We start from the raw sequence: 19,909 nt of genomic DNA on the forward strand, positions 1-19,909 counted from the left end.
AAGCTCCGCCTCCCGGGTTCAAGCAATTCTCCTGCCTCAGCTTCCCAAATAGCTGGGACTACAGATGCATGCCACCATGCCTGGCTAATTTTTGTATTTTTAGTAGAGACAGAATTTCACCATGTTGGCTAGACTGGTCTGGACCTCCTGACCTGAGGGGTTCCACCTGCCTCGACCTCTCAAAGTGCTGAGATTACAGGAGTGAGCCACCTTGTCTAGCTCTTTTTTTTTTTTTTTTGAGACAAGTTCTTGCTCTGTCTCCCAGGCTGGAACGCAGTGGTGCAATCACAGCTCCCTGCAGCCTCGACCTCCCCAGCTCAAGTGATCTTCCCACCTCAGCCTCCCCAGTAGCTGGGGCCACAGGCATGCACCACTACGCCCAGCTAATTTTTTAAATTTTTTGTAGAGATGGTGTCTCACCATGTTGCACAGGCTGGTATCCAACTGCTGGGCTCAAGCAATCTTCCTGCCATGGCCTCCCAAAGTGCTAGGATTACAGGCGTGAGCCACTTTGCCCACGTGTTAGTCTTTACATAACTGAATAGTGACTGAAGTCTTGCAGTTTCTACCTTGCCCTGCACTGGCATTATAAGTTGTAGTAGAAATGTCACTCATTGCTTGTAATCTCATGAGAGGCCTAGTTAGATTTTTCTGTACTCTACTTCCAGAGGAGCTTATAGGAAGGTGACTTTCCATAAAGGATGTGAGCTTTCTACCACCCAAATATCAGTCGTAAAGAAAATGAGGAGTGATAAAGAAAGAAGGTATTGAGAGGTGAAGCCAGCTGGGCTTCTAGGTTGGGTGGGGACTTGGAGAACTTTTCTGTCTAGCTAGAGGATTAAAAACGCACCAATCAGCACTCTTTGTCTAGCTAAAGTATTGTAAATGCACCAATCAGCACACTGTAAAAACGCACCAATCAGCACTCTGTGTCTAGCTAAAGGACTGTAAACGCACCAGTCAGCACTCTGTAAAATGGACCAATCAGCAGGATGTGGGTGGGGCCAAATAAGGCAATAAAAGCTGGCCAGCGAAGCCAGCAGCAGGCAACCCACTCGGGTGCCCTTCCATGCTGTGGAAGCTTTGTTCTTTCGCTCTTCACAGTAAATCTTGCTGCTGCTCACTCTGGGTCCGCACTACCTTTATGAGCTGTAACACTCAACGCGAGGGTCTGCGGCTGCATTCCTGAAGTCAGCAAGACCACAAACCCACCGGGAGGAACAAACAACTCCAGATGAGCCACCTTTAAGAGCTGTAACACTCACTGCGAAGGTGTGCGGCTTCACTCCTGAAGTCAGCGAGACCACGAACCCACTGGAAGGAAGAAACTCCGGACACATCTGAACATCTGAAGGAACAAACTGTGGACACACCATCTTTAAGAGCTGTAACGCTCACCGTGAAGGTCCGTGGTTTCATTCTTGAAGTCAGCGAGACCAAGCATCCACCAAAAGGAATAAATTCCAGACGCAGTATTTACAGCCCAGTGTCCACCCATTCCCCATGTAGCAACCCCTGGTACCTGAGGAAAAAGGTCACAGCCTCTGCCAATGGTGGGGCATCTTTCCGAAGAGGTTCCACTTGGACTTTTTGAAACATCATGTGGCTGTGCTGTTTGAGAAGCTTGGGGTGAAATTAACTATACAAGAATCAGGGCATGATCACACACGCACACACCTTTGCAATTTTTCTGGCTTTGTTTACACTGTTACTGCAACTTGTGCCCTTTCTCACCCTTTCCATAGGTCTTCCCTGCAAAGTCTTTTTTTTTTTTTTTTTCTTGAGACGGAGTCTGGCTCTGTCGTTCAAGCTGGAGTGCAGTGGCGTGATCTCGGCTCACTGCAACCTCCGCCTCCTGGATTCACGCCATTCTCCCGCCTCAGCCTCCCAAAGTGTTAGGATTACAGGCCTGAGCCCCCGCACCCGACCCATCAACTGTTCTCTTATCTGTGCTCCTAGATCTCTATCTTGATGTCTGAAAGCTTCTTGAGAGTGCTTTGTCAGGTCCATGTCCATCACATTCTTTGGTGGATGTGGCCTCACAGATCTTTCAACTCAGCCCTCTAGGTCCTCATGTGCATTAGTGGAGAATAGCGTTCACATATGTGGGCTTTGCGTCCAATGCAGTTTGAATCCTGAGTATGTCACTAACTAGTTGTGTAATTTTTGGAACATTGTTAACCTTTCTGATTTCAGTTTCCTTATCCTTAAATTGAAAATTCTAGTAGTTCCTACCTCATAGGATTGTTGTGAAGGTCAAATGAGATCAAATACTTACAACTGGACCTAAGGGGCACTCATTATGAGTTAGCTGTTGTTACTAGTAACCCATTGTCATCCCTGTAGATGTTTCAGGGGTTTGCCGTGGGGAACCCTGCCATGCAGGCTTGTCTCAGGTTCTAACCCTGTGATGGGGTCTGGTGTTCCATGCCTCGTTTACCGCTCTTTCCCCATACTTTGGTCTGACTCTCCAATGAGCTCATGATTCCTATGAGCGATTTCTGTCTCTTGATGAGTCCTTAGATTTGTCCTTTGTCTTAGGCCTTGAGACTGCAGTAGAACCTTGTGGCCTATTCTAACCCCAGCCCGGAAACCAATGCCCCAACTCCATTCTGGGCTGACTTCCTGGCTTCCTCCCACAACTTCCGGGTCTCTGTTTTTGTATATTGTTCCTAGACTAGGATATGGGTGTTCACAAATGTTTGTTGAAAGGTTTTCAGAGGCAATTAGGCATATTTAAGAAGTGAATGAACACCTGCTCATTGATATGCTGTCCATAAACTAGGACACGGTGTTGAATGATGATTTGACAGAGATTTTAGAATCAGAGAGATGGAAGCTTGATCCTAACTCTGAATCTTATGGCCTTAAGCAAAATATCTAACCTCTTTGGGTCTGTTTTCTCATTTGTAAAATGAGGATAATTATATTTCCTCATAGGGTTATTGTGAAGATTAAATGAGACAATATAAATAAAGCACCTAGCATTTTCTGGAACATGGTAAGCAGTTGGTAAATAGCTGCAACTACCAACAGGTAGTTCAAAACTTTTCCTCCATCTGAAAAACCAAGAGTTGAAGAAATGGCTGAAGTTGGAATATCTGGCAGGAGCTGTGCTTAAACACAAGATCCGGAATATCTGAATATCTTTAGGACAAGATGAAATAGGTTTCTCTCAAATGAGTTGGTTAAGGAGTTAAGCAGTGATAGGTAACACTTGAAGTTTCACAAAGATGAAAACTGGTACTTGACAGACAGCCACTTGATGGTATTCTGAAGTTTACTGACCCTTTGTTCTATTTCTAGAACAAGGTGTTCTATCTCTTTGCCCAAGGTGTTCAAAGTATAGAGAAACAAAGAAGATCAGTAATTACATAGACCAAATGGAGTATCGGATTTATTACAGGCTACATCTGCTCAAAAGACTCATGAACTATATGGAGTTAGTCCTATCAGAGAGAAGCAGGGTGTCCAGCTAGCTCATAGGCCTTTTTATACAAAATTTTACCATTAACATGTTTGGCAACATTACTTGTAAGCCACCCCAACCCCCTCCCCACACACTCAAGTTTCCTTAAGTGTATGTATTAGTTTTCTATTGAAGTACAGGCAAGCTTGACTGGGTTCTTTGCTCAGAGTCTTACAAGGTCAAGATTAAAATATCCACTAGATTAAGGACTTATCTTGAGACTGTGAGGAGAATCTGCTTCCAGGCTCATTTAGGCTATAGGTAGAATCAAGTTCCTTGCAGTTATAGGTCTGAGGTCCCTGTTTCCTTGCTGACTATCAGTCAGGGGCCACTCTTAGCTTCTCGAGGCTGCTCTCAAGTCCTTTCCATGTGGACCCCTCCATATTCAATACCAGCAATGGCCCATTGAACCATCCCATGCTTTGAGTCTCTGACTTCTTTTACCAGCTAAAGGAATCTCTCTACTTATAAATGGCTCATGTGATGACCAGGATAATTTCCCCATCTTAAGATCAACTGTTTAGTGCCTTAATTGCATCTGCAAAATCCCTTCAAAATAGTGCCTAGATTAGTGTTTGATTGAATAGCCAAGGATTGGGAATCTTGGGCAGTCATCTCAGAATTCTGCCTACACAGCATGGTTACAATTTCCTGAAAAGCTATCCTGTGAGGCCTGACAGTTATAGTACAAGCATTGGATAAACATTCCCATTTCAAAATGGAGAAATCAGCCAACAAGAAAGGGGCTACAGGCCCCATGCAAGTTTGAAAGCTGGAAGGGCAGTCATTAAATCTTAAAGCTCTAACATAATCTTTGACTCCATGTCCCATATGCTGGGCATACTGGTGCAGTGGATGGGCTCCCAAGGCGTGGAGCAGCTCTGCCCCTGTGGCTTTGCAGGATTCATCACCCATGACTGCTCTCATGGGCTCGAGTTGAGTGCCTGTGGCTTTGCCAGGCACAGGGTGCAAGCTGCTGTTGGATCTACCATTCTTGGATCTGGAGGATGGTGGCCCTCTTCTCACAGCTCCACTAGGCAGTGTGCCCCATTGGGAACTCTGTGTGGGGAATGTGTATTAATCTGTTCTCACACTGCTAATAAAGACATACCCAAGACTGGGTAATTTATAAAGGAAAGGGGTTTAATTGACTCACAGTTCCACCCTGGGGTGGGGCTCACAACCATGGCAGAAGGCAAATGAGGGGCAAAGTCAAATCTTATATAGCAGCAGACAAGAGACCTTGTGCAGTGCAACTTCCATTTATAAAACCATCAGATCTCAGGGAACTTATTCACTACCACTAGAATAGTATGAGGGAAACCACTGCCACGATTTAATTATCTCCACCTGGCCCCACCCTTGACATGTGGAGATTGTTACAAGTCAAGGTGAGATTTGTGTGGGGACACAGCCAAACCATATCAGTGTGCCAACCTTACAATTCCCCTTAGCATTGACCTAGTAGAGGTTCTCTGTGAGGGCTCCACCCCTGCAGCAGTCTTCTGCCTGGACACCCAGACTTGTCCATACGTCCTCTGAAATCAAGATGGAGGGTGGCAAGCCTCAAGTCTTGTGCTCTGTACACCGCAGGCTTAACACTACATGGAAGCCACCAAGGCTTTTGGCTTCCACCATCTGGAACTGCAGCCCAAGCTGTACTTGGGCCCCTTTGAGCTGTGGGTAGAGGTGGAGCAGCCTGGATGTGGGAAGCAGTGTCCCAAGGCTGTGCAGGGCAGCAGGGCCCTGGGCTTGGTCCAGGAAACCATTCTTCCCTCCTAGGCCACTGGGCATATAATGGGAGAGGCTGCCATGAAGGTCTCTAAAATGCCTTTGAGGTCTTTTTCCCATTGTCTTTGGAATTAGTTCTTGGGTCCTTTTTAGTCAAGCAAATTTGTCTAGCAAATGGTGGCTCCACAGCCTGCTTGAATTCCTCTCCTGAAAAAGCTTTTTCTTTCTTTGCCACATAGCCAGGCTGCAAATTTTTCAAACTTTTATGCTGTGCTTCCTGTTTAAATATAAATTCCAACTTTAAGTCATTTCTTTGCTCCCACATTTAAGTTAGGCTGTCAGAAGCAGCCATGCCACAACTTCAATGCTTTGCTGCTGAGAAATTTCTTCTGCTGGCCAGGCGTGGTGGCTTACGCCTGTAATCCCAGCACTTTGGGAGGCTGAGGTGGGTGGATCACCTGAGGTTAGGAGTTCGAGACCAGCCTGGTCAACATGGTGAAATCTCATCTCTATTAAAAATACAAAAATTAGCTGGGCATGGTGGTGGGTGCCTGTAATCCCAGCTACTCAGGAGGCTGAGGCATGAGAATTGCTTGAACCCGGGAGGCAGAGGTTGCAGTGAGCCAAGATGCGCCACTGCACTCCAGCCTGGGTGACAGAGCGAGACTCAGTCTCAAAAAAAAAAAAAAATTCTTCTGTCAGACACTTAGATCATCACTCTTTAGTTAAAAGTTCCACAGATCCCTAGGGCGTGGACAGAACACAGCCAAGCTCTTTGCTAAGACACAACAAATGTGACCTTTGTTTTAGTTCTCAAGAAGTTTCTCACTTCCATCTGAGACCTTGTCAGCCTGGCCTTCATTGTCCATATCACTATCAGCATTTTGGTTGAAACCATTTAACCAATCTCTAAGAAGTTCCAAACTTTCCCTCACCTTCCTGTCTTCTTCTGAGCCCTCCAAACTCTTCCAACCTATACTTGTTACCCAGTTGCAAAGTCGGTTCCACATTTTCAGGTATCTTTATGGCAGTGCCCTACTCCTTGGTACCAATTTTCTGTGTTAGTCCATTTTTGCATTGCTAGAAAGAAATGCCTGAGACTGGGTAATTCCTTTTCTTTTTTCTGAGACAGAGTCTTGCTCTGTTACCCAGGCTGGAGTGCAGTGGTGCAGTCTTGGCTCACTGCAACTTCCACTTCCTGGGTTCAAGTGATCCTCCTGCCTCAGCCTCCCGAGTAGCTGGGATTATAGGCACACACCATCACACCTCGCTATTTTTTTTTCTTTTTTTAGTAGAGATGGGGTTTCATTGTGTTGATCAGGCTGGTCTTGAACTCCTGACCTCAAGACCTCAAGTGATCCACCCACCTCTGCCTCCCAAAGTGCTGGGATTATAGGTGTGAGCCACTGTGCCTGGCTGAGACTGGGTAATTTATAAGAAAAGAAATTTAATTGGCTCATGGTTCTGAAGACTGTACAGGAAGCATAGTGGCATCTGCTTCTGGGGAGGCCTCAGGAAGCTTCCAATCATGGTGGAAGGTGAATGGGGAGGAGGCGCATCACATGGTGAAATCAAGAGTGGGAGACAGAGTGCCACACACTTTTAAATGACCAGATCTCATGAAAACTCACTCACTATCACAAGAACAGCACCAAGGGGATGGTGCTAAACCATTCAAGAGAAAACCGCCCCCATGATCAAATCACTTCCCACCAGGCCCCATCTCCAACACTGGGGATTATAGTTCAACATGAGATTTGGATGGGGACAAATATCCAAACTATGTCAACAATTATGTTACTTCTCCATCTACTTTTCTCCTGGTAGCTGGCTAGTTTCTCTTAACACTGATTGTAAGACCTATCCTGATTTCAGAGGCATTTAAATATAAAAAAAATTGGGACTTATTTCTTGAAAATGTTGTACTTACTAGACAGTAAGACTTATTTCTGAAGATACCTGGTTTCTAAAGTACTACTGGGAAATATAATAAATGAGGAAGTGATTAATTTTGCCTGGGGAGTAGGTGACATTTGAATTGGGTCTGGGAAGTTGAGTAGGAGTTTCCCAGGCAGATAATAGGCTAAAAGGTATTCCAAGCAAGGGAAACTTCTATTATGGTGCTTATCTCAAGATATCCTGTTAATATTGCTTGACGACTCCTGGCTTGTAAATTCTTTGTGGTCATTAACCAATTTTGACTCCCAAAATGACCATTTACCTCATTATTTTGCCGTTTATTCATTTCATATTTACTAATTTTATTCATATTTATATTTGCTGACAAAATAGTATTTCCAGCAGCTCATTTTAAATACAGACAAGCAAGCAAGCAAACCCCACACAAATCCAGTGTAATAGCACTGCCTGGAGAAGCCACTGTTAATATATTGGTGTATATACTTCAAGGCTTTATCTATTCATATGCACACATCCATCAATGTATCTATCTATCTAGCTACATTTAAAACAAAATGGTATCATATTTATTAGTCATAATTTGATATTTTAACTTAACCACAATATTAAAATATTGTACTGCCAGCCTGTACATTTTTTGCCTGCCCAGCCTCCCACTGAAGGAAATAATGCCCAGCTCATAGTTCTCTATGCTTAATTATCTGTATCTCCTAATCATAGTTGTTTGAAGTAAAGGATCAGCATCCAATCTAAGGGCAGCCTGCCTGTGGGTGGTCAGAGATTTACCCACAGGGTGGAAAGCTGAGCTGGGTCAATCATATGCCACTCTATGGGTTATGGAGTTAGGCAATTGAGATGATCCTCAATGGAGCTGATGATGTAAGGATACCATGACCTTCAGTCAAAGCCATGGCAAGGCAAGCAGAAACAAGAGTTGTGAGGGAACAGAAAAAATTAAATGGAGTAAGCTGGTTAGCAAAGAGTGGAGAGTAGAGCCATCCTGTGGAAAAGCAGAGATGCCCAGAGGAATGAAACCATGACTTCAAGCTTTCATTAGTCCTGTTTTTTTTTTGTTTAGTGTAGTTTTGTTTTTGGTGCAGTTCCAGTCCATATAGGTCTTTATAAGAAAGGCCTCCCTTCCAGCCTTTTTTCCTCTAGAAGTAAAACTGTGCATGTCTGTTTCCTGTAGCCAGTCAAGCCTGACCAGACCACAGATCATCACTGTTCATGGCTATATGGCATTCTATTGTGTATAGCTGCCATCACTGATTTAAACACCTACTGATGGACATTTGAGTAATTTCCAAGGAGCATCTTCATGGATAATTTTTGCACATTTAATAAAAGCACGATATCCTTATGATACATTCCAAGAAGTGAAGTTTTTTGGTTGAAGAATAGATGCATAATGATAAGCTGGTCTTTAGAAAGACTATATTAATTTATTGCCTACTAACATTGCATAAGAGTGGTTGCTTTTTCACCCCCTTGCCAATAATATCAATTAAAAAGACAAACCAAAATGTTGCTACATATGATAGGCAAGAAGTGATATGTGGCATGTTATCTTTTCTTTTTTTTTTTTTTTTTTTTTTTTTTTTGGTGATGGGTCTCACTCTGTCTACCTGGGCAGGAGCACAGTGGCGGGATCACAGCTCACTGCAGCCTCAACTCCCAGGCTCAAGCGATCCTCCCACCTCAGCCTTTTGGGTAGCATGCCACCACGCTGGGCTAATTTTTTGTATTTTCTGTAGAGACGGGGTTTTTCATTTTGCCCAGGCTGGTCTTGAACTCCTGGCCTCAAGCAATCCTCTCTCCTCTGCTTCCCAAAGTGCTGGGGGGTATAGGTGTGAGCTGTTGTGCCTGGCCAGCATGTTATTATCTTAATGTCTATTTCTCTGAATCTTGAGTTTATTGACTAGGAATTGGGCTTTGTCATTAGACAGGCCTGGGTTTGAGTTCCAGCTCTGCCTCTTGCTGTGTGGCTTCAGGTAAGTAACCGAGTTCTCCATTTTCCCAAGTGTAAAATGGACATAATGGGATTATTACAAGGATCAGCTGAGAAAATAAATGTGCAACACTTAGTATAGTAAGGTATCAGTGCAGTTGGTAACTGTCTTAACATCTCTGTGGCTTTCACCTCAGACAAACTTTGTAATTAAGTAAAGAAAGCCTTTATGGAATAAACAATTGGATTAATATGTTGGAGTTAAGAAGAAATATTTCGGCTGGGCATGGTGGCTCACACCTATAACCCCAGCACATTGGGAGGCCAAGGTGGGCAGATCACTTGAGGTCAAGAGTTCGAGACCAGCCTGGCCAACATGGCAAAACCTCACCTCCAGTAAAAATACAAAAATTAGCCGGGTGTGGTCGTGTGCGCCTGTAAGCCCGGCTACTCAGGAGGCTGAGGCAGGATAATCACTTGAACTTGGGAGGCTGAGGTTGCAGTGAGCCGAAATCACGCCACTGCACTCCAGCCTGGGTGACAGAGTGAAACTCTGTCTCAAAAAAAAAAAAAAGAAGAAGAAGAAATATTTCACATTTTATGTATTCGCAATGTTTAAGAAAATTTGGCCGACTTGAATGATAGCTTTTTTGTAAATCATTTTAAATGTGTAATTGAGTTAGTTTTAGACTTAGGTTTTTGAGTTGAAAGCTTACTAAGTTTATACATGGAATCAGGCCATCTAAGAGAATGTTAGCTTTGTTATGCTTGTATGTTTATTTATAGGAATTACTAAGTTTTGAAAAAGTTTTAAACAATTGAATGAATTAAAAAGAAAATCTAGGCCAGGCACAGTGGTTCACGCCTGTAATCCAAGCAGTTTGGGAGGCAGAGGTGGGTGGATCACCTGAGGTCAGGAGTTCAAGACCAGCCTGGGCAACATGGTGAAATCCCGTCTCTACTAAAAATACAAAAATTAGCTGGGCGCGGTGGTGCGTGCCTGTAATCCCAGCTACTCAGGATGCTGAGGCAGGAGAATCGCTTGAGCCCAGGAGGCAGAGGTTGCAATGAGCCAAGATTGTGCCATTACACTCCAGCCTGTGCGACAGAGTGAGACTCCGTCTCAAAAAAAAAAAACAGTTTTGAAAAAGTTTTATACGATTGAATGAACTAAAAAGAAAATCTAGGCCGGGTGCGGTGGCTCATGCCTGTAATCTTAGCACTTTGGGAGGCCGAGGCCAGTGGATCACAAGGTCAGGAGTTTGAGACCAGCCTGGCCAACATAGTGAAACCCCATCTCTAATAAAAATATATATATATAAAAAAAATTAGCCAGGTGTGGTGGTGGGTGCCTGTAATTCCAGCCACTTGGGAGGCTGAGGCAGAAGAATCCCTTGAACCCGGGAGGCGGAGGTTGCAGTAAGCTGAGATTGCACCATTGCACTCCAGCCTGGGTGACAAGAGTGAAACTCCATCTCAAAAGAAAAGAAAAAAAGAAAATGTAATAGGAAATCTAATATAGACAATATAATAGGCACAATTTATTCTTTATTATTATTTTTTATTTTTATTTATTTATTTTTTTGAGATGGAGTCTCGCTCTATTGCCTAGGCTGGAGTGCAGCGGCATGATCTTGGCTCACTGCAAGCTCCGCCTCCAGGGTTCACGCCATTCTCCTGCCTCAGCCTCCCGAGTAGCTGGAATACAGGTGCCCGCCACCATGCCCGGCTAATTTTTTTTTTTTTTTTTTTGTATTTTTAATAGAGCTGGGGTTTCACCGTGTTAGCCTGGATGGTCTCAATATCCTGACCTCGTGATTCGCCCACCTCGGCCTCCGAAAGTGCTAGGATTACAGGCGTGAGCCACCGTGCCCGGCAATTATTATTATTATTTTTTAAAAGACAGTCTCGCTCCGTCAACCAGGCTGGATTGCAGGAGCACAATCTCGGCTCACTGCAACCTCTGCCTCCTGGGTTCAAGTGATTCTCCTGCCTTAGCCGCCTGAGTAGCTGGGACTACAGGCGTGTGTCACCATACTAAGCTAATTTTTTTGTATTTTAGTAGAGACGGGGGTTTCACCATGTTGGCCAGGCTGCTCTCGAACTCCTGACCTAAGGTGATCCACCCACCTTGACCTCCCAAAGTGCTCAGATTACAGGTGTGAGCCACTGTGCCTGCCCTAGTAGGCATAATTTTAAATATTTGAAGATGTTGAATTAACTGAGTGAAACTTAAAAAAAAAAATTTCAGGAAATTTCAGAATGCTCTATGTCCTCGTTGCCATTGCGGCTGCCTTTCTCAAGAATGCCTGGCCTAAGGAGCGGGTGCTGGTCCTGTTCCTCACCATCAGGGGCCTAGCTATAAATCTGACCCCAGTCTGCCCCTATACCATGTACTCCACCAGGATCAACCAGGCCACGCCCCACAACAACCCAGTGCCCCTCCGAGATGATGGGAACATGCTGGACATGCCCAGCCACCCCCAAGGCCCAAGCATGGAGTGGTTGAAGAAACTGCAAGCACTTCCATTGACATGGAGAAGACCATGTCCCCTGTGGCCCCCAATAAAAATGTGACCCCCCGCCTCCGAAATAAATAAATCATTCAGTTTCTGAAAAGTGTTTGGTAAAATGTGCTAGACTTATAAATAGAATAATACAATTTGTAAAGTGAACTTAAAAGCTTAAGAATGAAATAACTTTTTACTTTGTAGGCTTAATAAATGAAACCCTTGCCCATTTTTCTACAGGGGTGTTTTGTTCTTACAGGTTTTCAAGTATCTTTAATAGTTTGAAGGAAGAGTGAATACATTGAAAATAGCTGGAGCAAAACATCTGGAGTCAGGCTATGATTTGGCATGCTAAATCATGCTGAACTTGGCCCATTATCTTGAAGGGAGTAATAGAAAAAAAAATTTTTAAAGAGAAACACAATTGCATTTGCACTTTAGAGAGAACACCTTGATAACTGTGAGGATCTAGTTGGCAGAAGGGCGACTACAGTGTAATCACAACAGGGATGGAGACAAAAGTAGACATCTCAGAAATAAACACAGATTGGATGTAGGGTGCGAGGCAAGGAGCCTGGGGTATTCCCACTGGGAATTGAGTACTTCTGTGAATAGAGAATATAGCAGGAGCAGGGTCAGTATTTGACACGTGGGATTTGAAGTGTCTGCCCTATACACAGGTGAAAGTGTTCATTAGCTGAAAATACTGAGGGACTTCCAGACGATCTGGTCTGGTGATACATATCGAGGGGTCCTCAGCAGTTATAGGCGAGTGTAGAAAAGATTACTGAGTAGGCAAAGAATAAACGGCCGGGCGCAGTGGCTCACACCTGTACTCTCAGCACTTTGGGAGGCAGAAGCGGGTGGATTACCTGAGGTCAGGAGTTCGAGACCAGCCTGATCAACATGGTGAAACCCTGTCTCTACTAAAAATACAAAAAAAGTAGTTGGGCGTGGTGGCGGGCACCTATAATCCCAGCTACTTGGGAGGCTGAGGCGGGAGAGTCGCTTGAACCCGGGAGGCGGAGGTTGCAGTGAGCCGAGATCGCGCCACTGCACTCCAGCCTGAACGACTGAACAAAACTCCGTCTCAAAAAAAAAAAAAAAAAAAAAAAAAGGCCGGGCGCGGTGGCTCACGCCTGTAATCCCAGCACTGTGGGAGGCCGAGGCGGGCGGATCACGAGGTCAGGAAATCGAGACCATCCTGGCTAACACGGTGAAACCCCGTCTCTACTAAAAATACAAAAACTTAGCCGGGCGCGGTGGCGGGTGCCTGTAGACTCAGCTACTCGGGAGGCTGAGGCAGGAGAATGGCGCGAACCCGGGAGGCGGAGCTTGCAGTGAGCCGGGATCGCGCCACTGCACTCCAGCCTGGGCGACAGAGCGAGACTCCGTCTCAAAAAAAAAAAGAAAATAAAACAAAAGAAAGAAAAGAAAAAAGAATAAACAGAAGAGGGCTGCGGACAGAATACCGTTGAATACCAATATCTGAAGGGCAAGCCACAAGGTGCAGGGGGCAGAGGCATCCCTGATACGGGAAAAGAGTTATTTTAAAAAGAACTTGCAAAGAACAATGTCAAGGGATCTAAAGGTAGGGAATTTGGACAGAGTTCGGCTTTAGCATCCGCATCTCAAATACCTGGGTACCTGGGTAATCTGGTGACTGCTGCCGAATCTAAGAGGACTGAGGCCAGGTTGCCAAACTGCGGAGAGTGGGGTTGGAGGGCTTTCATGGCAGTTTGGGGCCTGCTTGTGTCCAACAAGACAACCTGGGTCACCTCAAAGGGTGCCTTCTCCAAATATTGGTGCAGAGGTTAGCTGGGCCGGCAAGAGAAGGGAGATGACCCACTATTTTGATTTCAGGCAGCAGACACCGGCAGCCTTTCGGTTAGAGTTGCGGATAGGGCAGTGGCCCTGGGGGCGGGGCTATAAACCTGGGCGGGCATTCCCGGCAGGGCAAGCTCAGCGTGAGCCCGATTGGAGGATGGGCTCTACCTTCTTCCTTCCGCCTACGGAGACCATAGCGGGATGCAGGGCGGGGCCGGGTTGAGGGGGCGGAGCTAGGGGCGGGGCATGGTGACTCTGGCCCCGCCTCTTTCCGGCCGCTCAGGGCGGTGTCGCTGGGGCGGTGCCGCTGGGGCGGTGCCTGCGGGGTGGGGCTGACGGCATGGGGCGGGGCCTGCGGGGTGGGGCTGACGGCATGGGGCGGGGCCTGCGGGGTGGGGCTGACGGCATGGGGCGGGGCCTCGGGGACCCCAGCAAGCCCGCGCACTTGGCAGGAGCTGTAGCTGCCGCCGTCCGCGCCTCCAAGGTTTCACGGCTTCCTCAGCAGAGACTCGGGCTCGTCCGCCATGTCCGCCGCAGACGAGGTTGACGGGCTGGGCGTGGCCCGGCCGCACTATGGCTGTGAGTGTGGGGCTCCGCGGCGCGGGGGCTTCGGGCTGGGCTAATTGCAGACGAGGCGCGATTTTCCTGGGGGCTCGGCCGGGCGGGTGGGGCAGGGCGGCTGCCGGCAGCTCGGACCCGGAAGAGCTGTCCCGGTGGGGCGGCGGGCGGCGGGCGGGGAGGCCCCTGGTTCGCGCCCCCTCGGGGTCCGAGGCGGCGGAGAGGACCCCCGAGGCCTCCCGCCTTAGCTGGGGCCGCGGTAGGGGGAGCCCCACCCAGCGCCTCTCGCCGCCCAGGCTCGGCCGAGATTGGGGAAGACGGCCTAGAGTGAGGTGGCAGGATGACCGCGCAGGGCGTGTCCCGGGGACTGGGGTCTGGGTACGCGGGCTCTGCCCGTTTCGTGGAAAGGCGCTGCCCTAGTGTTGCCTGCGGGGTAGACCCAAGGGATAGACCAGGGTCCAGACCTGTCCGGTCCCAGGCTAGCTACGAGGTGCCGTCCTGGGCAAGTCACTTCAGTTTTCTCGGGCTTAGTTCCCTCCTCAAGATTTCAAAAGTAAAATAGTAATAAAGAAAAAAAAGAAGCAGAAAATCCTCTGACTTCCTCATTTTCTGTTGTCGGCCCTGGACGTCATTGAACTGCAGGCAGGATTGGCTAAAGGAGGACCCTTTGGGATTTTGAGGTTTTCGGTTTTATTTTATATTCTGGGAATAATGTTCTTTTTTAAAGGATCAACATTTCACGCATCAACAGTTATACGTGAGGTATTGTGCCACGTTTGTGAAATTAAAGATGAGTAAGATCAGGCCCTGCCTCCAAAGAGCGTTTTAATCAGAGTCAGACAGGTGTGCAAGCTAATGATTATAAGGTGCAATAATGATAAAAGATGCTGAACTTACTAGCCATACAGAGTAATGTAGGTAAGGAGAAGGGGCCTGGGGAAGACAGTATGAGAACGGGAGGTGACTTTTTTTTTTTTTTTTTTTTTTTTTGGAGACAGGGTCTTGCTCTGGTCGCCCAGCCTGGAGTTCAGTGGTGCAATCTCAGCTCACTGCAAACTCCACCTCCCAGGTTCAAGCGATTCTCCTGCAGTCTCCCGAGTACAGGCGTCGGCCACCACACTGGCTGATTTTTGTATTTTTAGTAGAGACAGGGTTTCACTGTGTTGGTCAGGCTGGTCTCAAACTCCTGATCTCAAATGATCCCCACGCCTCCACCTCCCAAAGTGTGAGCCACTGCACCTGGCCTGAAGGTGACATTTGAACAGAGCCTTGAAGAATGCTGTGTAGAAAGTTTGACAGGTGGCCAGGCATAGTGACTCCTGCGTGTAATCCCAGCACTTTGGGAGTCCGAGGTGAGAGGATCGTTTGAGGCCTTGAGTTTGAGACCAGCCTGGGCAGCACAGTGAGACTCCATCTCTTAAAAAAAAAAAAATTAGCCAGGCGTGGTGGCCCATGCCTGTGGTCCCAGCTGCTTGGGGCTGAGGTAGGAGGATCATTTGAGCCCAGAAAGTCGAGGCTGCAATAAGCCATGATTGTGCCACTGCACTCGAGCCGGAGTGACAGAACAAGACCCTGTCTCAAAAAAAAAAAAAAAAAAAAGTTTGATAGGGCATGTGGAACAAGAGACAGGACCTGAGGGAAGAGCATAAACAAAGGTATTGAAAGTAGAGGGATACTGTGTTGGGAACTGAGTGGTGTGGACTGCACAGTGGTGGGAGGAAGGGAAGAGGAGAGTTTCCAAAAATAGTTGGGACCAGACTGGGAAAGGCCTTGAATGCCTTCCCAAGGAGTTAGGAATTTATTCCATACCTGGTGCCCATGAAGGAAGCAGATTGCTTCAAGGTTAAGCTCAGGCTTTGGAGACAGACTCTCCAGGTTTGGATTCAGGCCCTGTCACTTATTTGCCATGGGGCTGAGTTCAGCCAGCCTCAATTTCTTCGTCTGTAAAATAGGAGTGATAATCACAGGATTGTTGTGGGGTTTCAATGAGAGAATGCGTGTAAAATGCTTCATACAATTACTGCCACTTATTTCTCAATAATTGCTGGCTTTGGTCATTAATAAAAGAGGGAAACAACATTATCAGATCTGTATTTAGAAGGAGTTCTGGCAGATAGGGACAGATTTGGGCCAAAATCTCAAGCCAGTATTTTTCAAGGGTACACTGAAACTTAGTACATATTTATATTATCATACATTTTTAAAAAGGTCAAGATGATTATAGTTGAAACCACATAGTTCTTTTTTTAAGAAAGTCATTGTAGTACACCTGGCTGGCTACACACTCATTAGTTATCCTGACTTTCTAGGTGAGTGGCAGGAAATTGATTCTGTGGCAATCTTTTATCACTCAGGAAGGCTACAGATCCTGGTGTTTACATTCTTTCTTTTATGTTGTAGCTGTCCTGGATAATGAAAGACTTACTGCAGAGGAGATGGATGAAAGGAGACGGCAGAACGTGGCTTATGAGTACCTTTGTCATTTGGAAGAAGCGAAGAGGTAAAGATTGGCTGGCTGGAGAGAAGATTAAGAGAAGGGAACTGACAATAGTGTGAATACAAATAAAGATTGCTTTGAGGCTGAGCACAGTGGTCCATGCCTGTAATCCCAACACGTTGGGAGGCTGAGGTGGGGGGGAATCACTTGAACCCAGCTGTTTGAGACCAGATTGGGCAACATAGTGACACCCCATCTCTACAAAAAAATTTTAAAAATTAGCCAGGCATGGTGGTGCATGCCAGTAGTCCTAGCTACTCGGGAGACTGAGGAGGGAGGATCACTTGAGTCCGGGAGGTCGAGGCAGCAGTGAGCCGTGCTCTCACCACTGTGCTCTAGCCTGGGTGACAAAACTCCTGTTTTTGGTGGGGGGAAAAAAAAGAAAAGATTTATTTGAGTATGTTATAGATGTAACTGGGAAGCTGGTGGTTGAGGGAATAAGTATAGGTAGGGTATTTATTTATGGCAATAAGTAGCCTTGATGAGAGTTTATCATGAATCACTGTGATGGGCGTTTAAGTGTACTGAACGGTTTTCCAGGTTTCTATTGTTCAGTCTTATGCTTATTGTGCATGTTTTGGGCGTTACCAACTGTGGGTTGGAAATAGCATTTTTAGGGTTTGAAGTTATTGGCTTTAATGTTTCACTTATTCTTCGTGAATTTTGATTTATATATGAATTGAGTCTCCTCCTCCTATGACCTGCGGAGTGGCTGCTTGGTTTGGGAGGCTTAGAACCGTGGTGCTGTTGGTGTAGGTCCATCTGTTTGGCAATATTCAGAGTCAGCATCCTCTGCATTCTTTGTGAAGTGAATGTAAAGCTGCTCTTTTCCTTTTTCAGATGCCCCACAACCTTGTGGTCTTAATTTTAGAGTGTCATTTTGTTATCAGTGATTCATTTCTTTTGTTCTGGTGCTTGTGTTCTTTTGCAGAGTCCCAGGGTAGATGTAATTATAGATCATGTATTCTATAAGTGAGCTTTGGTGGAAAAGTCAAGTGAGGGATAATGAAATATTTGTAATTAACGTTTAATAAAAAGGGTGTTTGAAGTGGTGCTAATAAACAAGTGTGTGTGTATGTGTGTATTTTAATTCTGAAAATCTTAAAATTCTGCAAGAAAGTCCAGAGAACAGTACAACAAACATCAGTGTATTCCAGAACTAACAAATGTTAACATTTGAGATATTTCCCTTTCCTCTAAAAACAAAACAAAACAAAACCAACATCGCTACATTTAAAGTCTTTTTTGTGCCCCTCTGGTCCCATTCTTCCTTCTCCTGGGGCAAACACTAACCTGTATTTTGCATGCCCTCTTGTGTCTAGGCTTCTTTTCTGAGCTTAAAACTTCCAGGAAACTGGAGCTTGGGTTTCAGTGATGACTTAAGTGAGGAGGATAACACTTGTCTTTCTAAATAATAGAAGATGACATAGCAAGGCATGCTATATCACTAGAAAAGGGGGCATTTTCTCATATGAAGTTTATAAGAAAACAAAAACTGTAAGATCTCTGCCATTTAAATTGTGGATTTCAAGGTTTGGAAAGTCAAAGAATTTGGAAGCTGCAGCTGTTCTGAGAGACCATCTTGTGCTCTGTGGAGCTTTGGTGATTCCACTGAGGTGACCTGGGGGTGAGAGGGAAGAGCTTCAACACACCTTCCTTCCCCCATCCAAAGTAGCTCTGCTTTTGTTTTACTGTTGAATTTCTTGAATAAAATTCACTTGTTACAGAGGGTGTTTTGGCTAACACCTCCCCTCCCCCAAACACTACCACTAACTAGTTCAACTGCTAATCTAGTTCAACCATCTCATTTAATGAAGAAACTGAAGCCTGAGTTTTTTGGTCTACTTGTAGTTTTCTTGATTGAAGAATAGTTTCTATCTTTTTTTTTTTTTTTTTTGGTACAGCCTCGCTCTGTTGCCCAGGCTGGAGGGCAGTGGCGCAATCTTGGCTCATTGCAACCTCCACCTCCCGGGTTCAAGCGATTCTCCTGCCTCAGCCTCCTGAGTAGCTGGAATTACAGGCATCTGCCACTACGCCTGGCTAATTTTTGTATCTTTAGTAGAGACTGGGTTTCACCATAATGGCCAGGCTGGTCTCAAACTCCTGACCTCAGGTGATCCGCCCGCCTCAGCCTCCCAAAGTGCTAGAATTACAAACCTGAGCTGCTGCGCCTGGCCTCATCATTTTTTTAACTATGGTTGTTAACCAGGTGTGTGCATTAGAATCACCTGGGGAACTTAAAAAAAAAATACAGCTATCTGGGCCCTACCATAGAGATTGTGGTTCAGTAGGTCTGGGTGGGAGATCCAGACACATATAGTAGTCCCTTGGTATCTGTGGGGGTTTGGTTCCAGGACACCTGCAGATATCAGAATCCACAGTTGCTCAACTTCCTTATGTAAAATGGCATAGTATTTGCATATAACCTTAGCACATTGCATAATATATACTTGAAAACATCTCTAGATTACTTATCATACCTCTAGATTACTCTAGATATATCTCTAGATTACTTATCATACCTGATCCAATGTAAATGCTACATAAATAGTTGTTACACTATATTGTTTTATTTATATCTTTCTTTATTTTTTTCTGACTATTTTTGATCCATAGTTTGTTGAATCCATGGATGCAGAACCCATGGATAAGGAGGGCCGACTGTATTTTAAATGTCTCTAGTGATTCCGATGCTCCTTCCTTGGCCCCCACTCCTCCCCCTGTTGAGAAACAAGATTTAAAACTCTGCCTTATGCTGGGATATCATGACCTCAGTAAAATGTTACGCTTCATCCTATTTCTTCATCAGGTTCTGCATTAGCAAGGCATTTTATTTTCAGCTACTCTAGAGCATCTTTTTTTCTGTCAGGTGTTTTTTCCAGTATAGGAAAGTAGCCCATTTCCTTTAAAGACCACCCAGCAGGCATGATCCCCTGAGGTGTTTTTTAGTTGAGTGCTTTTGCATACTTAAGGAGTAACTGACCTGGCCCGGTGGCTCACGCCTGTAATCCCAGCACTTTGGAAAGCTGAGGTGGGCGGATCACCTGGAGGTCGGGAGTTCGAGACCAGACTGACCAACATGGAGAAACCCCCGTCTCTACTAAAAATACAAAATTAGTCGGGCGTGGTGGCGGGTGCCTGTAATCCCAGCTACTCGGGAGGCTGAGGCAGGAGAATTGCTTGAACCTGGGAGGCAGAGCTTGCGGTAAGCTGAGACAGTGCCATTGCACTCCAGCCTGGGCATCAAGAGTGAATCTCTGTCTCAAAAAGAAAAAAGGCAGTGGAGACATTTGTGATGATCTTCAGGTTTTTTTTTTTTTTTTTTTTAAGGGAGGGCATAATAGTGGCATATTACCCTAGCACACCCTGCCCATTGGCCTGGCATCGTGGAAAGGTGCCTGGTCTATTTTATGGAGGCAATCATAAAACTGGGTGTAGTGATTTTTGTT

At 45.7% G+C, this 19,909-nt stretch overlaps 2 protein-coding genes across 3 annotated transcripts in view; both read left to right on the plus strand.

Moving 5' to 3' along the window:
* Window positions 1–11,805, plus strand: part of ZNF774 (zinc finger protein 774) — a 33,713-nt gene extending 21,908 nt beyond the window's left edge. Inside the window, exon 5 of one of the 2 annotated variants that reach the window (XR_008621093.2) lies at window positions 1,105–11,805. The gene's annotated coding sequence lies outside the window, so the exon portion shown is untranslated. The remainder of the gene's footprint in view (window positions 1–1,104) is intronic. The other variant, XR_008621095.2, reaches the window with a different exon arrangement.
* A 1,970-nt stretch (window positions 11,806–13,775) lies between these two features.
* Window positions 13,776–19,909, plus strand: part of IQGAP1 (IQ motif containing GTPase activating protein 1) — a 114,073-nt gene continuing 107,939 nt past the window's right edge. The window contains exons 1-2 of the mRNA XM_008959859.4: window positions 13,776–13,984; window positions 16,364–16,463. Of these exons, the coding sequence (XP_008958107.2) occupies window positions 13,930–13,984; window positions 16,364–16,463 (155 nt within the window). The 5' untranslated portion in view covers window positions 13,776–13,929. The remainder of the gene's footprint in view (window positions 13,985–16,363; window positions 16,464–19,909) is intronic.

This window comes from Pan paniscus, chromosome 16 (genome assembly GCF_029289425.2).
Source record: "Pan paniscus chromosome 16, NHGRI_mPanPan1-v2.0_pri, whole genome shotgun sequence".
Lineage (NCBI taxonomy): Eukaryota > Metazoa > Chordata > Mammalia > Primates > Hominidae > Pan > Pan paniscus.